Genomic DNA, 14,019 nt, shown 5'->3' on the forward strand with positions numbered 1-14,019 from the left:
TTTTTCTGTTCCTTCTCCATTCTGGCTTTCGTTAATTTCTTACTCGTATGAACATGACAGGAAATGTCCACTAGTCCTGAGTATGATTTTGTATTTTGGGTGTCCACCTTTGTGTGGTTGATTCTTTGTTGTTGTTGTTTTTCACAAATCTCCTGAAGAGGTAATCTTATTGGTTTAACTTGGTCGAGTGTGTGTGTGGGGGGTGTCTCCCTGGTTCACCTGAGGCAGGTGGGTCAGGGTCATGGATCTATAGGATTGCCTTTTACTAGCAACCAGGCTCTCTAAGGAGGGTGGGTGCTGAGGAGAGATGACTGGCTCCAGTATAATCCTTATTCCCTTATGTTTCCTTTGTGCCTGTGCTTATCTTTTTTATCATGTAATATCATTGATGTACTAGTATTATTTTCACTTGCTTTTCTTCCTTACTAATGTGATTTTGAAGACAGGGACCATATCTCATATTCTTAATATGGTATTGGGTGTAAAATAGACAACTGTTTTCCAAATAAATTTCATAAAATTAATTATCTGTATTAGAAATGTTTAGGAATGCTACGCATTGTATGTAACATCTAGTATTATTGCTGTTTCGGAAATCTACTTTAAAATTTGAGTACATACTTTAAAGATAAGAGGTTACAACATTTATAGTTCTATGACCAACTAACTGGAAGATCAGTCAGATTCACATTTTAGAATCTAAAAGCTGGATTTACATTTATTTATATTACATTTCTGAAGTTAGTCACCAGAAATTGATTTACTCCCTCCCATTTTTTTTCTTTCTTTTTCTTTTGGTATCATTAATCTACAATTAGATGAGGAACATTGTTTACTAGACTCCCCCCATCACCAAGTCCCCCTCACATACCCCATTACAGTCACTGTCCATCAGCGTAGTAAGATGCTATAGAATCACTGCTTGTCTTCTCTGTGTTGTACAACCCTCCTGTATTCCCCACAACACTATACATGCTAATCATAATGCCCCCTTTCTTTTTCCCTGCCCTTATTCCCTCCCTTCCCACCCATCCTCCCCAGTCCCTTTCCCTTTGGTAACTGTTAGTCCATTCTTGGGTTCTGTGAGTCTGCTGCTGTTGTGTTCCTTCAGTTTTTCTCTTTTGTTCCTTTACTCCACAGATGAGTGAAATCATTTGAAACTTGTCTCTCTCTGCCTGGCTTATTTCACTGAGCAAAATACCCTCTAGCTCCAGCCATGTTGTTGCAAATGGTAGGATTTGTTTTCTTCTCCCTCCCATTTTTTTAAGACTCATTTACCCACACTATTTTCTACGAAGTGAATTGGTATCCTTTTTGTTTTTGATAAAGATGTAAGAAAAGCAAATATTTTTATCAGCTGATACATTTGAATGTTAGAATTCAAAATGGCATGGAAATGTTGATATTACAGCCTAAAGGATTATCTATCTTGCTGAACAGATTTAACCCACATTTCATTTTTAAAAAAAGGGAACTGTCTGATAGGACAAATAATTGTCTAATATCACCCCTGAAGTCTTTATTTAGATACTGAAATTATTCTATGATTGTATGATTCTGTTTGCTCTTAACCTTGCCATATAGAACATAGCTTTTCTGTTGACATCTCATAACATGTAAATTAGAAACCAGAAACAAGCAGAGAATTGTTAGAGAATCCATATATTTTGTAGAATTTTTCTCATAACTACTGCTTAACAAACTACATGATACTATTTACATAATGGTTGTATAGTGAATTATTACAATGCATAGTATGTATATGTAACTTGAACTCCTTCTGTAAGTTGCTCCTTCTTTAAAATTCTTTTTAGTTCAGAACCTTTTAAAGTAAGCTGCCAGCATGATGTCTATTACCCCCAAATAGTTTATTTTCTACAATAAGACATACTTACATAAAACCACAATACAACCACAAATATCAAGAAATTACCCCTTAATCTGCAGATAACATTTAAGTTTTGCCAGTTGTTCCAATAATGTCATTTGTAGCATATTTCAGTCTAGAATCTCATGTTGCAGTTAGTTGTCACGTCTCATTGGTCTTTTTCACTCTGAAACTGCTCCTCAGTCTTTCCTTAACTTTGATGACTGAGTCACTTTTGAAAATTGTAGGCTAGTTATTTTGAATACTAGGCCGATTTACCTCAATTGGCATTTTGGAATATTTCTTTATGATAGATTCAGGTTATATATCTCTGGCATGACTGTCAGGGAGGTGATTCTGCATCCTCATTATTTTCTGTCAGGGCACAGTATGTTGATTTTCCTTATTTCTTGAGTTGTAAACTTCGGATCACTTGAGGAAGATGATATTTGCCAGACTTTTGTACTGTAGTTACTCTTCTGGTGTTAGTAATTAAATGTATTTTATAGGGAGATACTTTGAGAGGATATAATATCTTGTCTTATCAAATTTTCAGTTTATTTTTTGTCAGTAGGGATTAATGAAATCCTCATTTAGTCACGATCTAATGCTATCATTATTATTTTGATTCTCAAATTATTTCAGATTGGCCAAATCTCAGATTGTTTCCAGAAAGTGGCCAAATCTGTAAGTCAGTCCTTTCTACTTTCTTACATAAGGTATTCAAGGCCCATCCTGTACTTTCCCTGCCCTAGCCCTAGAGTCAGTTCTTGAACGAGCCCATGTTCCTTTCGGTGGAGAATTGTGTTTAGACATTGAGATGTGGGTGCTAAGTGGACTTACTGCTGTTGGGATATTAGTGTTCCCAGGCCCTCCAGGTAGACAGAGCTATCTACGTAGACAAAGTATCTTTATGTCTATATTGAAAGTCATGAGTACACACCAGTATCTCCAAATATCTTTGAATACCAACGTTCATTCTGTATAATTACCTTCACTTACAGTGTAAATTTACCTTCACCTACTACATCCTTGACATATTTACTTACTCTGTCAATCCCTATGTGTGTATATAATGAATCATCTGTTACCACCAGTCCTGCTCTTGCTCATCAAGTAGATGTCCTTCTACTTGGGTCCTGATGTCCTGTGCCATCTCTATCCCTTGCCTCATGTGGTTGCCTCCTCACCCTACTAGGGCATTAACATACCACATCCAATTACCTCCCCTTCCACACATAGACTTTCCTAACCCAACTCAGACTCTCCTCCAGCCCATCCCCCTTTCCACCATGGCTACCTTTCTCTCTCTGCCCAGGCTCTGACACACTGCACTGCTCTGTCCCTCAATAGCCTGTCTAAGCTGCTTCCTAAGAGGACACCCTCATACTGCTTTTTTTCTGGAGTCTTGGCTTTAATATTTAGCTGTAAGAACTGGTTTGCCAATTAATTTCACCCATTTTCTTCTAACCGTCTTAAAGTGTTGTTTACTGTTCTCTTTCTTATTGGTGTTTCATGTTATGTGTGATTTTATTTGATAATGAGCTTGTCAAATAACCCTTTGGAGTTCCAAAGGAATTTTTCTATACTGTTTTTTTAAAAGGTTGTTTACATAAAATTTCTGTATAGTTGGTAAGCATAGAATAGCAAGACATGGTAGTTGATAATGCATAGTATAGCAAGTCATAGCAGCTGGTAGGCAGTTTGCAGTTCTATTCTTCTCCCATTTTATACCTTGAGTAGGTCATTTCATCCTTTTGGACCTCATTTGTAGGTAAAATAGCTAGGACTAGACCAGGAACACAATGAGGTGCATAGTCAGAAATCTGTGTCATAAAGGGAGAGCCTATATTCAAGAGAGAATTTTAGACTAACGTTTGAGTTTTTTAAAACTGGTTAAAGGAAACATTTCACAGGTAACCACAGATGACCATTATGTATATGAAAAAGTTCAACCTCATTAGTGTGTCAAGATATGCAGCTTTAAAATTAGGGTTTGCTTATTTTTTTTCACTAATCTGACAAAAATTTTAAAAGATAATGTACCCTGTTGGTGTGGGTATTGATAAATGAGGTCTTCTGTACAATACTGGTAAAATAGAAATTGATACAGTATATTGGAGGGCAGTTTAGTAATATAAATTAAAGCCTTAAAAATTCTTCCTCGCTCTGACAAAGCAATTTCACTTCTAGAAATTCATTCTGGGGAAATTATTACAAGTATTGCACAAAGATTTGTCATCAAGGATATTCACTGATGATAAAAATCCATTAATAGTTATAAATATGTTATATCCATACAGTAGAATGCTATATGGTCATTAGGAATGACATCTAATATTTAATGATATTACTCTTTAATGATGTGGCAGAATTTATATAATTCCATTTTAAAGAAAGTTGTAATACTGTCTTTACAACTTTTTAAAAAGTTATGTTATCTCCATACATTGGTAAGACTGGAATATGGAGTATTAAACAGTCATTATCTCTGAATGGTGGTATTTGGGGTAACTTTTATTTTCTTCTCTTCACTCTTTTATATTTTTCTGGGAGCAAATTTAAAGCTCTTTATAACTCTTAGTTCAGAAGTGTAATTTATTTATTTCATATTCTAGGAAATAACAATGACCTCCTCCTTCTGAACCCCAGTTAAAACTTAGACTTTAAGGGCTTTTTAGAATTATATAAGATTGATCATTTATGTGGGATATCTAATAGTGGAAATTGCTTTGGTTGTGTTGTAACAAACAAAATTCAGTATACCAAAATTCAGAGTATACCTTTAAGCAAATTTGAGATTCTAAAAAAAAAAAAATGCCTTGTAGCAATGAAATAGAGAAAATATAATGAGCATATACATATTTATATGTGGAATTGTTTTTGGAAAACTGGAAAGAGGAGTTCTGAGCTGGATGCTTGTTTAGCTAATATAAGTTTCCTCACTATTCTAGAAGTTTCTTGAGGGCAGTTATCTATCTTAATTCACCATTACATCCCTAGCATCTAGCATAGTGCCAAGCATAAAGTGGACACTCGAATGAAGAAGAAAGGGTGAGACATGGATGGCAGTAGATCATGAGGGCACAGAAAATAAAGGACTATTGAGAGAGAGAGAATGGAAAAACCAAAGAAGCTGGCTTCTTTTAAATTTTGCCTAGAACCTTCCTTGTATTCTTCATGAGAGTGATTTACCTACCAGTATAGGTTGTTGATGCTTTCCAGAGTGGTGTGGTATGTTAACAAATTATATCTGCCGGCTTTGATTTCTCCAAAACTGTTGAACAAAGCCTCTCTTCCAGACTTCCCTGTAAAAACAGGTGTTCCCTTCCTTGCTGTAAAAGGGAGATAAACCTGGATTTAGAGACTTGAGATTCAGTTAGATTAACAAAGAGATAGCATTTAAGCATCTCAGAGGAATTATCATTTATGTCTCAAGATGCTTGAACTGTTAAATTTACAGCTACCTCAGCTATGTATTAGAAAATAGTAATAGGACTGGGAGTTTTCATTGGTTGACTAGAAAATAGGCTGATGTGTAGATACAGAACTTCTTTTGTAGAAGACCAGAACAGTTGAAGTGGGGGAATGGAAAATAGGAGAGAGAAGGGTGCTGTGCTTTTTTCTATACATAGTACACAGCAAAAATACAACTCCTTTTGGGTTCCTGGACCCAATTCCTGTGTGTGTGTGTGTGTGTGTGTCTTCCCACACACACACCACCAAGCAGTTCTTGAATACTGAAAGGGTATCTCGCCCCAGGATGACTGTGGAGACATGGGCACACACAAGAGATTGGATCTTAAGGGGTGGGGGTCTTAGCATGCCAGAATTTGCCTTCATTCCCATCTTCTTTTCTTAGTTGGGCCTCTGGGGAACTGGGCGTAGAATCTCATTCTCTAGCTTCTTCCTGCTGGAAGGGAACACAGATTCTGGGGTTAGCGAGGCCATTGCTGTAGAGTTGGGGAAAGGCAGGCATCTTGAGATGATTCATGATGTCATCTAGCTGGTTTCGTTATTCTTTGTGAGAAGGCCTTGATAGCTCTGGAGGAGTAACTGGTTAACAGTATGGTTAGAAATGTTCAAAATTTGATTTTGAATGAATTTTTGGAATAGGTTAATGAAGCAGGGAAGGAAAAGGAGAATAAAAATAATAATAAAGGTAATAGGGGCCAGGAGGGGCAGGAGCCAATTGAAGGGGTAAGGGAATGGGTTGTTAGGGGAGTTTTCTAGGAGTTTGGAGACTTGTTCATGGAGGTGTTTTGCGCCATCCTGGATGAGACTGGATTTGTTGGTGTAGAAGCAGCATTGTTCTTGGAGTAGGGCACATATGCCGCCTTATGTAGCTGTAAGGAGGTCCTGTTTAGGTTCTAGAGTAGATTACTGGAGGATTTGTAGTCTGTGGAGTTGAAGGTATAAGTGGTCCCATTGGGATGGAGGAGAATCATGAAGAATGCATTTTTGAGGTCAAGGATGGAGAAGTAAGTAGAAGAGGTGGGGATAAAAAGTATAGGGCTTAGGGACTACTGGATGGATTGAATAACAACTGCACTGATAATTCTTAAATCTTGAACTAGCCTATAAGAGCCATTAGGTTTTTTTATAACCATTATCAGGGTGTTGTAAGGGGAATTGGCTGGTCATAGTAGCCATTTGTATAAAAGTTCCTGGATAATTGGCTGCAGGCCCAGTAAACCCTTGAGGGGCAGTGGGTACTGAGGTTGAGAGGGAAAAGAGGCAGGGTCTTTAAGTCTGATAATTACTGGGGGGCAGGTGGCGATAGAGGGGGTGAGCTTATCCCAGACTACAGGGTTGACCACATGGGATGACAGAGGGAAAGGAGAGGGAAGTGGGTTTGCAGCAGGTTGGAGGGCGAGTAAAAGTGTGATTGAAGGCGAGTCAGGGTTGAGGCATGGTCCGGGAGCGAAAGTAATGGAAGCTCCAACCTTGTGTAGTAGGTCTCTTCCCATAAGGGGGATGGGACAATGGGGAATCACCAAAAAGGAGTGAGAGAGGGCAATGCCTCTGAAGATGCAGTGAGGCATGGGAGTTTGTAAAGGTTGATGAGAGAGGGAGGTAGGTCCCCAAAACTCCTTAAGGACTGAGTAGGTGGCCCCTGTGTCCAAAAGGAAAGAGATGGGCCTACCCGCTACCACAGTGGTTACCCTGGGCTCCTGTACACTGATGGTAGTGGTCAGGTGGAAGAGTCCCGGGCCCCCTCAGTCATCAGTTGCCAGACCCAAAAGGTCTATGTGTGGAGTGTTAGAGCTAGATGGCCTGGCACCTCTCAGTGTGCAAGGATAATCAACAGCCTAGTGTCCCTCCTGATGGCACTTAGGGCATGGACTGGGGGTCTTCTGGGAATTTGGGCAGGTTCTAGCCCAATGACCCATTTGACCACATTTGAAGCATGGACCAGGAGGCCCTCCTGGCTCCTTCTTAGGAAGTGAGGATACCCGAGCACCAGTGGTTGATGTAGGTTGAAAGGCCTTAGCGGGCCTTTTCATCTCTTCCATTATATACTTTGATTTCCCTCATCTGTAATAATGGGGGATCTGTTTTGACTTCTTCCCCAGCCATTTGGGGAAAAAAGTTCTAGGGTGAGTTGGGCAATTTCTGTGAACGCTGACCTCATCCCCCACCACAGCAACCATGACCTGAAACCTCAGTGTGAATTGGGGGGATTTTTTTAATGGATTCCCTCCTAGTACCCACCAGCCCCAGCCATTTTTTTCTGCCAATTTGATTGTAAAAAAAAGATAAAAGCAGGGAAAATTAAAGACCTGGAACTCCTTAAAAAAAAAAAAGATTTTGTTTATGGGCCTTTTCATCTCTTCCATTATATACTTTGAAGGCCACTGCCAGGACTTCTGCCTGAGGAGTTAAGGGTCCCTTCTCTAGATGTTTAAGTTTAGCCTTAATGTCAGGGAAACTCTGGGTGAAGAAGTAGGTCATTAATAATTGTCTCCCATCTGGCGTCTCAGGGTCTAGGTTTGTATACTGTAAAAGAGCTTTGGTGAGGTGGTCTAGGAACATAGAGGGATTCTCAGTTTTATCCTGAATAACCTCTTGGAGGTTTTTATAGTTAATGGCCTTATTGGCTGACTTACTGAGGCCTGCCACGAGGCAGGTGATGAATTGATCTCCACTGGTGACTCCCCCTGCCGTATCATAGTCCCACGTAGGGTCTCGGTCAGGAACCGTCTTAGCACCAATTGGATGAGCTGGAGTAGTTTGGTGAACCTCATCGGCATGAGTTCTAGCCTGTTCCCCAACTTACCTACGCTCCTTGGGCAAAAGTGTGTTGGATAGAATCATGTGAATATCATGAAAGGTAAGATCATATGACTGAGTTAGGTTCTGGAACTCTTCTATGTAGGTAGCTGGGTTGGAGGTGAAAGAGCCTAATCTTTTCTCAATTTGAGATAGGTCAGAGAGAGAGAAAGGGACATGGACCCAGATAACACCCTCCGTACTGGCTCCTTCCCGTGGTGGGGCTAGGATCTGGGTTCAAGAGCGAGTGACTGGAGGGTTTGGCACGGGACTGGGTGAGGGAAGGGGAACTGGTTGTGGAGGAGGAGGAGGTACTGCGCCTCCTGCAATGGCACTAGAGGAGCTGGGAGGGTTGGGATTTTGATCTTGCAGAGAAGGAGGTTGGGGTGGGAGAGGAACTGGTGGTTGACGGGGAGCTGTAGGGGTTTGAGGTCAGTAGGGAGGAGGTCCATCAGCAGGGTCAAAGTCAGAGGATGTGGTGGGAATTGGTGGGTGGTGGGATGAAGTTTGTTAGAGTGAGAAGAAGATGTTTAGGATTGCAAGGGAGACAGAGAGCGGGCTCGGTTTGGAGGTAGGAGAAAGCCTGGATATATGGGATCTCTTTCTATTTGCCCGTGCACTCACAGAAGTTGTATAAGTCATGGAGAATTTTAGGATCTAAGGAGCCATTGGGAGGCCATTTAGACTGATTTGTCCAAGGAATATTATGGCCAGATCTCATTACAGTAGCCAGTAAGCTCAAAAGGTTTGAGGTCTTGAGTGAGCACCCTAGCGGTGAATCTGCGGGAATGGAGGGGCCAGATCCCATGGTGAGAATGAGACCCTTCACAAGTCGCTGAGGCATCCCTGAGCAATTGAGAAGGTCACAGAGAAGACCAGACACAGTTAGGGGGTCGTCACCACCTCTAACTGAGCAGTCAAGGTGAAAACGCCAAGGAGGTTTGATACCTGGTACCAGGATTTTGTTAGATGAGAAGGATATCAAACCCTAAGGGGTAGAGATTCTCACTGTGGGAAAAGGTGGAAGGCGAGGAAAGGTCAACTGTGGGGATCAACTGTGAGTCTGAAAGTCATAGTTGGGGCTGCCCCTGTCCCAGAGGAGCCCTTGGGGGTGCCAGACACTCAGCGGTCACTTCCCAGGTTCCAAAGGGATTTAAGACAACCATGAAGGGGAGACTTACCAAATTGAAGGCCAGTGTTGGGCGAGAAGACAAGCAACCAGGGAAGTGGACGGTGAACCCTTGGAGGGGAGGATAAGGCAGTGAGGGTTTCCAGAGCAGCTCAGGTTCCCAGAGGAAGAGCAAAGTCAATGGGAGGGCCTCATCCGAAGTAACGGCACCAATGAAAGGGTATCTCACTGTGACCCTTCTTACCCCAGAACAACTCAGGAGACACAGGCCCATGCAAGAGATTTTATTAACTGAAAGAGAAAATGGCTTCCCTCAGAGAGAGGGAGCAGCAGGTCGTGGGTGAGGAAGTGCGTTTTTAAGGAGTAGGGGTAGGGTGTGTTCTGCATTGATGGTTGGATCTTAAGGGGTGGGCAACCATCTGGTCATTGGTGATTGGATCTTAAGGGGTGGATGACTATCTGGTCGGTGGTGATTTGATCTTAAGAGGTGGGGGTGGGGGGGTCTTAGCACACCAGAATTTGCCTTCAAATACCAGACAGGGTGTCCCGAGAACTCAGCTCAATTCTGACGCTGTCTGCCCAGAGACGACAGCACCAGATTCTCCAGGTTAAGGGCTCAGTCCTGCAAGGCTGCCCTCCACCCCCAACTCCAGACACTGGTTGCAAATCCAAGGCAAACCTGTGCTACCTGTGCTTCTGACCTACCCACTACAGATGAGAGATTTGAACAGTCTCCCCTTTAAATTTGATTAATTTTCTAGAGTGGCTCACAGAGCTCAGAAAAATATAGGAAAATACTTAGTTTACCAGTTTAATAAAAGTATACTGTAAAGGAGACAAGTAAACAGCCATATGCAGAGACGCATAGAGAAAGGACCCAAATAAAGGAGCAGGAACATCTGTCCTTTTGGAGCTTGGGCCCTGACTGAATGGCTCGCAGATGTGTCCTGGTTGCCCAAGCATGGAAGCACTCTCATACTAAGAAGCAGAGTCTGAGAGAGAGAGCGATAAGCTCTTCTGTGGTTTTTGTGAGGAATTTGTTGCATAGTCGTGATTGACTAAATCTTGGCCATTGGCTGGTTCAACCTCCAGCCCCTGCGCTCGGTGGGTTCCAAAGGTCTCTCATTAACATGACAAGACACCATTTTACCTTTAAGGCTCTACAGTGTTTTCAGAACCGTGGATGAAGGCTTAATATACCTGGGAAAACATACTTAGTCATCTGAATGACCAAATATGTATTTCTTATAACTCAGTATATCGCAGGTACGAAGGGTAAACTCCCTCAGAAAGCATTTCTAGGACTATTGGATTGGTTCCTGCACTGTATATTCTCATAGTACTTCAACACTTATTCTTACCCAAGGAACTGAAATTGTATTTCTGTATTCCTTTGTTCTGCTAAACTGGAAGTTTTTTAAGTGTAAGGACTTTTTTTTTTATCTTTGTTTCTTGGCAGATATTTGGTGTTTAAATGTTTCTTGAACTTAACTAGATGAGTTTAAATACAGCTTTGATTTTCAAAGCATTATGAACTGTATTTTACTAGTTTTAAAAGATTTTTTTGAGTTAGATTAAGTAAACTAAACTTATCAGACTTGTTCATATCATATAGCTTGTGGGTAAAATTGTAACCTGTCCAGAATATCTCTCTTGGCTTTAGTACATCTGCATATCAGTGAGCTTTCAGAGGTGGAGAGAAGTGTGGCTGCTTTAGTGCATTTGCATCATTCCTCAGGGGGAGAGAGATTCATCTCCATATCAGTGGGTAATTACCTGGTCAACTGAGGGTTTATCTGTACCTGAGAGGTGAGGGAAAAGGCCACTTTTGCTTCTGCTGGAGCAGGAAAGGATGGCCGCAGACTGCAGTTTGTGAACAATAAATGGATTTTAAACTTTACTTCTCCTTTTGACTGATTTTGGTTTTTAGAGGTATTTTGCCCCAGTATTTTCTCTCCCCAGACTGACATAGCTACTTATTCATTCCTTAATATTTAGTAAGTAAATGCTGCTATGAGCCAAGAACTCTTCTAGGTAATTAACACAAACATAAGTTCCTTGCCCTCATTGAGCTCACATTCTACTGGTAATAATAGGAGCATAACTTTTTATAGATTTCCTTTGGATTATTCTAGTGTTCTTTTCCCTCTTAAAGATAGCATGGTAAAGTTGGATATGAATGAAGAAATGGAACTCTGAACAGATACAAGTTTTTCCTGGGGCTAGGGAAAAAAACTTTCTGCTTCTTCTCTCCTATACCAAATCATCTTTGACTCCAGGACTCAGAACTATGCCTATTTACACATTTCCCCCACAGGAATTATCCAGTTTTTTTCTGAGAAAGAAGACATTCTTGGCACCACCTTTAAAAAGTAAAATTATGAAAAATAAAACTTTTCTGTATACCAGTGGCTTACATGGACAAGCATTTGGTTACTCTGTTAATCACTAGATGGGGTTTCAGTGAATGTAAGATGAAGTTTTAGCAGAGTTTTAAAAGTGGGCTGCTGATCCTGGACAATTTTATATATATGTTGTACTTGTCCTTAAGCTAATATCACATTAAGTAAGTTGTAAAGTTATGGAAAAGTGTGCTGCTTATATAGATCAACTACCTAATAGGACAGATAGATTTTTATGAATTAGGCTGAGAACCTCACTACCACTGACTGCTTTTTTAAACATTAAGTTTTTTAAATAAACTACAGTTATTGTGAGCATTTAATAATGTATATAATTGTTGAATCACTAAGTTCTTCATCTGAAACCAATATTGTATGTAAACTGTATTTCAATGAAAAAGTCATTATTAAAAAAAAGCTTTCTGAATAGATATTTTGAAATACTAGATCTCATCTTTCTCATCAGACTTCAAAAGTCAGGATTTTTTCTCTTTTAATGACTGCCCTTCAACCACAGCCCCAGGGGCTGAATTAAATGTTTCTTGTCCTTAAGGCTCTTTGTTGTGGAATTGGATATATAAATGCCTGTGTTTGAGGCATTTGTATGGGTGTTCATATTTCAGGAGCAGTTTTCTGTTACAAAGATTGTTAATAGGGACTGGTTTTTGGATGACAGTGGTGTTATGTAGTATAACTATTTGTTCTTGTTTTCTGCTCTTCCAAGAGATGTTTTAAAAGTATTCTTACCCATGTGAAACAACTTTGTTTTTCAGTATCCTTGCCATGGGAAAGAGGACGTGATAAGTTGTTCGACTTATGAAATTCAAGTTACATGGGAATTCTGCCAGGTATATATGCAATATTTGGTATATTTGCCATTTTACATACTTCAGATTATAAAAATTTTCACAACTTGTTTCTAGGTATTTTTTCTGTATGTAAGAAAACATTTATATTGTATGTAGTTTAGCTGACACTTCTGTTGTGTTTTTAAATGAGTAAATAAGAGTATCAAAATATACTTAACCAAGACAAACATATTTTAGGGTTTTGATTTCTCCTAAAATGAGTTCCAAGTAATAATAGTATCATGAGATGTTCTGTGAAGGTGGGTTCAGATGGCAAACGGATATGGCAAAAATGCTATATTATAGGTGCTCATTTCACCTGAAGCTATTAAGGCTCTGAAAATTCCTACAAAAAAAGTATTTCAGCATTTCCCAAATTTATTTAGTCATATACCTCTTTTCTATAATACCTTTTGTCATCCCTTTTTAAAATGCTTTGGGAAACATTACTCTGAAGCGGTAACAAGCTAATGTTGAAAAAAGGAACAATGTTACAAACGTCTTTTAGTTGAGTCAAATACAGTTACATATAATTTCTAGAAAGATAGCCAAAACAAATTTAAATCCTACAAATTGGTGGAAGGAATGATTGAGAACTTCCCAAGTCTAAATCAAAAAGTAGGAAAATAATTTTGACTCAAAAATTTCTTTTTGTATTGGTTTTATTCAAATCAGGATCCTAAAATGTCTCCATATTGCATTTGGTTAGTATGTTTATTAAGCCTCTCTTAATCCCCACCTCCTCTCTTCTTTTGTTCCCCAAGACATCTATTTGTTGAAGAGACCAGATATTCTCACATAGTGACTCTGTAACATATTACTACACTGATAGACAGTGACTGCAGTGGGTAGGATGAGGACCTGATGATACCGGTGAATGTTGAAACCACAGTGTGTTAATGTGAAACCCTTCTAAGATTGTATCTCAATGATACTTTAATTTTTTAAAAAATGCCAGTTAAAAGAAAAAGACCAGGTGTTCTGTCCTATAGAATTTAGCCAATTGCATCCTAGTGGTGGTGTTTGACATCTCTTGTTTCCTGTAGTTGGCTTCCAGATACGAGATTCAGGTTTGACTTTTTTTCACCAAGAACACTTCATGTGCTTTCTGTTGCAGCATATCAGGAGGCACTGTATATCCACTTCTCCCACTTTTAGTGATGTTAAGACTGACTTTGAATTCAGGTGCTGTCAGCCTGATCCAGCCACTACAAAGTTCCCATTATCTTTTCTTCTAACGGTTTTATCAGACATTGATGATAACTGACTAGATCCATTTCATTGGGAATTGAAGTGGTGATTTCCTAATTATTTCATTCTTTTGTCATGTATACTGTTGAACAGGAAATATTTAGCTTGATAGACCAGGGTTCCTAACTTTTTCTTCTACAGGGTAAAGTCTGCATGTTGTATGTACTTGTCTACTCATAGTGAAAGAAGGAAGATAAGGTTAAAATTTTCATAAAAGTGCTTTATTTCACATTTGAATAGAAAAGACAA

At 39.7% G+C, this 14,019-nt stretch overlaps 1 protein-coding gene across 3 annotated transcripts in view; it reads left to right on the top strand.

Moving 5' to 3' along the window:
• Positions 1 to 14,019, top strand: part of ATF2 (activating transcription factor 2) — a 99,722-nt gene that overhangs the window by 22,664 nt on the left and 63,039 nt on the right. For all 3 annotated transcript variants that reach the window (XR_012123687.1, XM_037020632.2, XM_037020633.2), the window contains exon 3: positions 12,445 to 12,519. Coding sequence is in view for 2 of the 3 variants with exons in the window: in XM_037020632.2 (XP_036876527.1) it covers positions 12,488 to 12,519 (32 nt within the window). In the remaining variant the exon portion in view is untranslated. The remainder of the gene's footprint in view (positions 1 to 12,444; positions 12,520 to 14,019) is intronic.

Source organism: Manis javanica, chromosome 12 (genome assembly GCF_040802235.1).
Source record: "Manis javanica isolate MJ-LG chromosome 12, MJ_LKY, whole genome shotgun sequence".
NCBI lineage: Eukaryota > Metazoa > Chordata > Mammalia > Pholidota > Manidae > Manis > Manis javanica.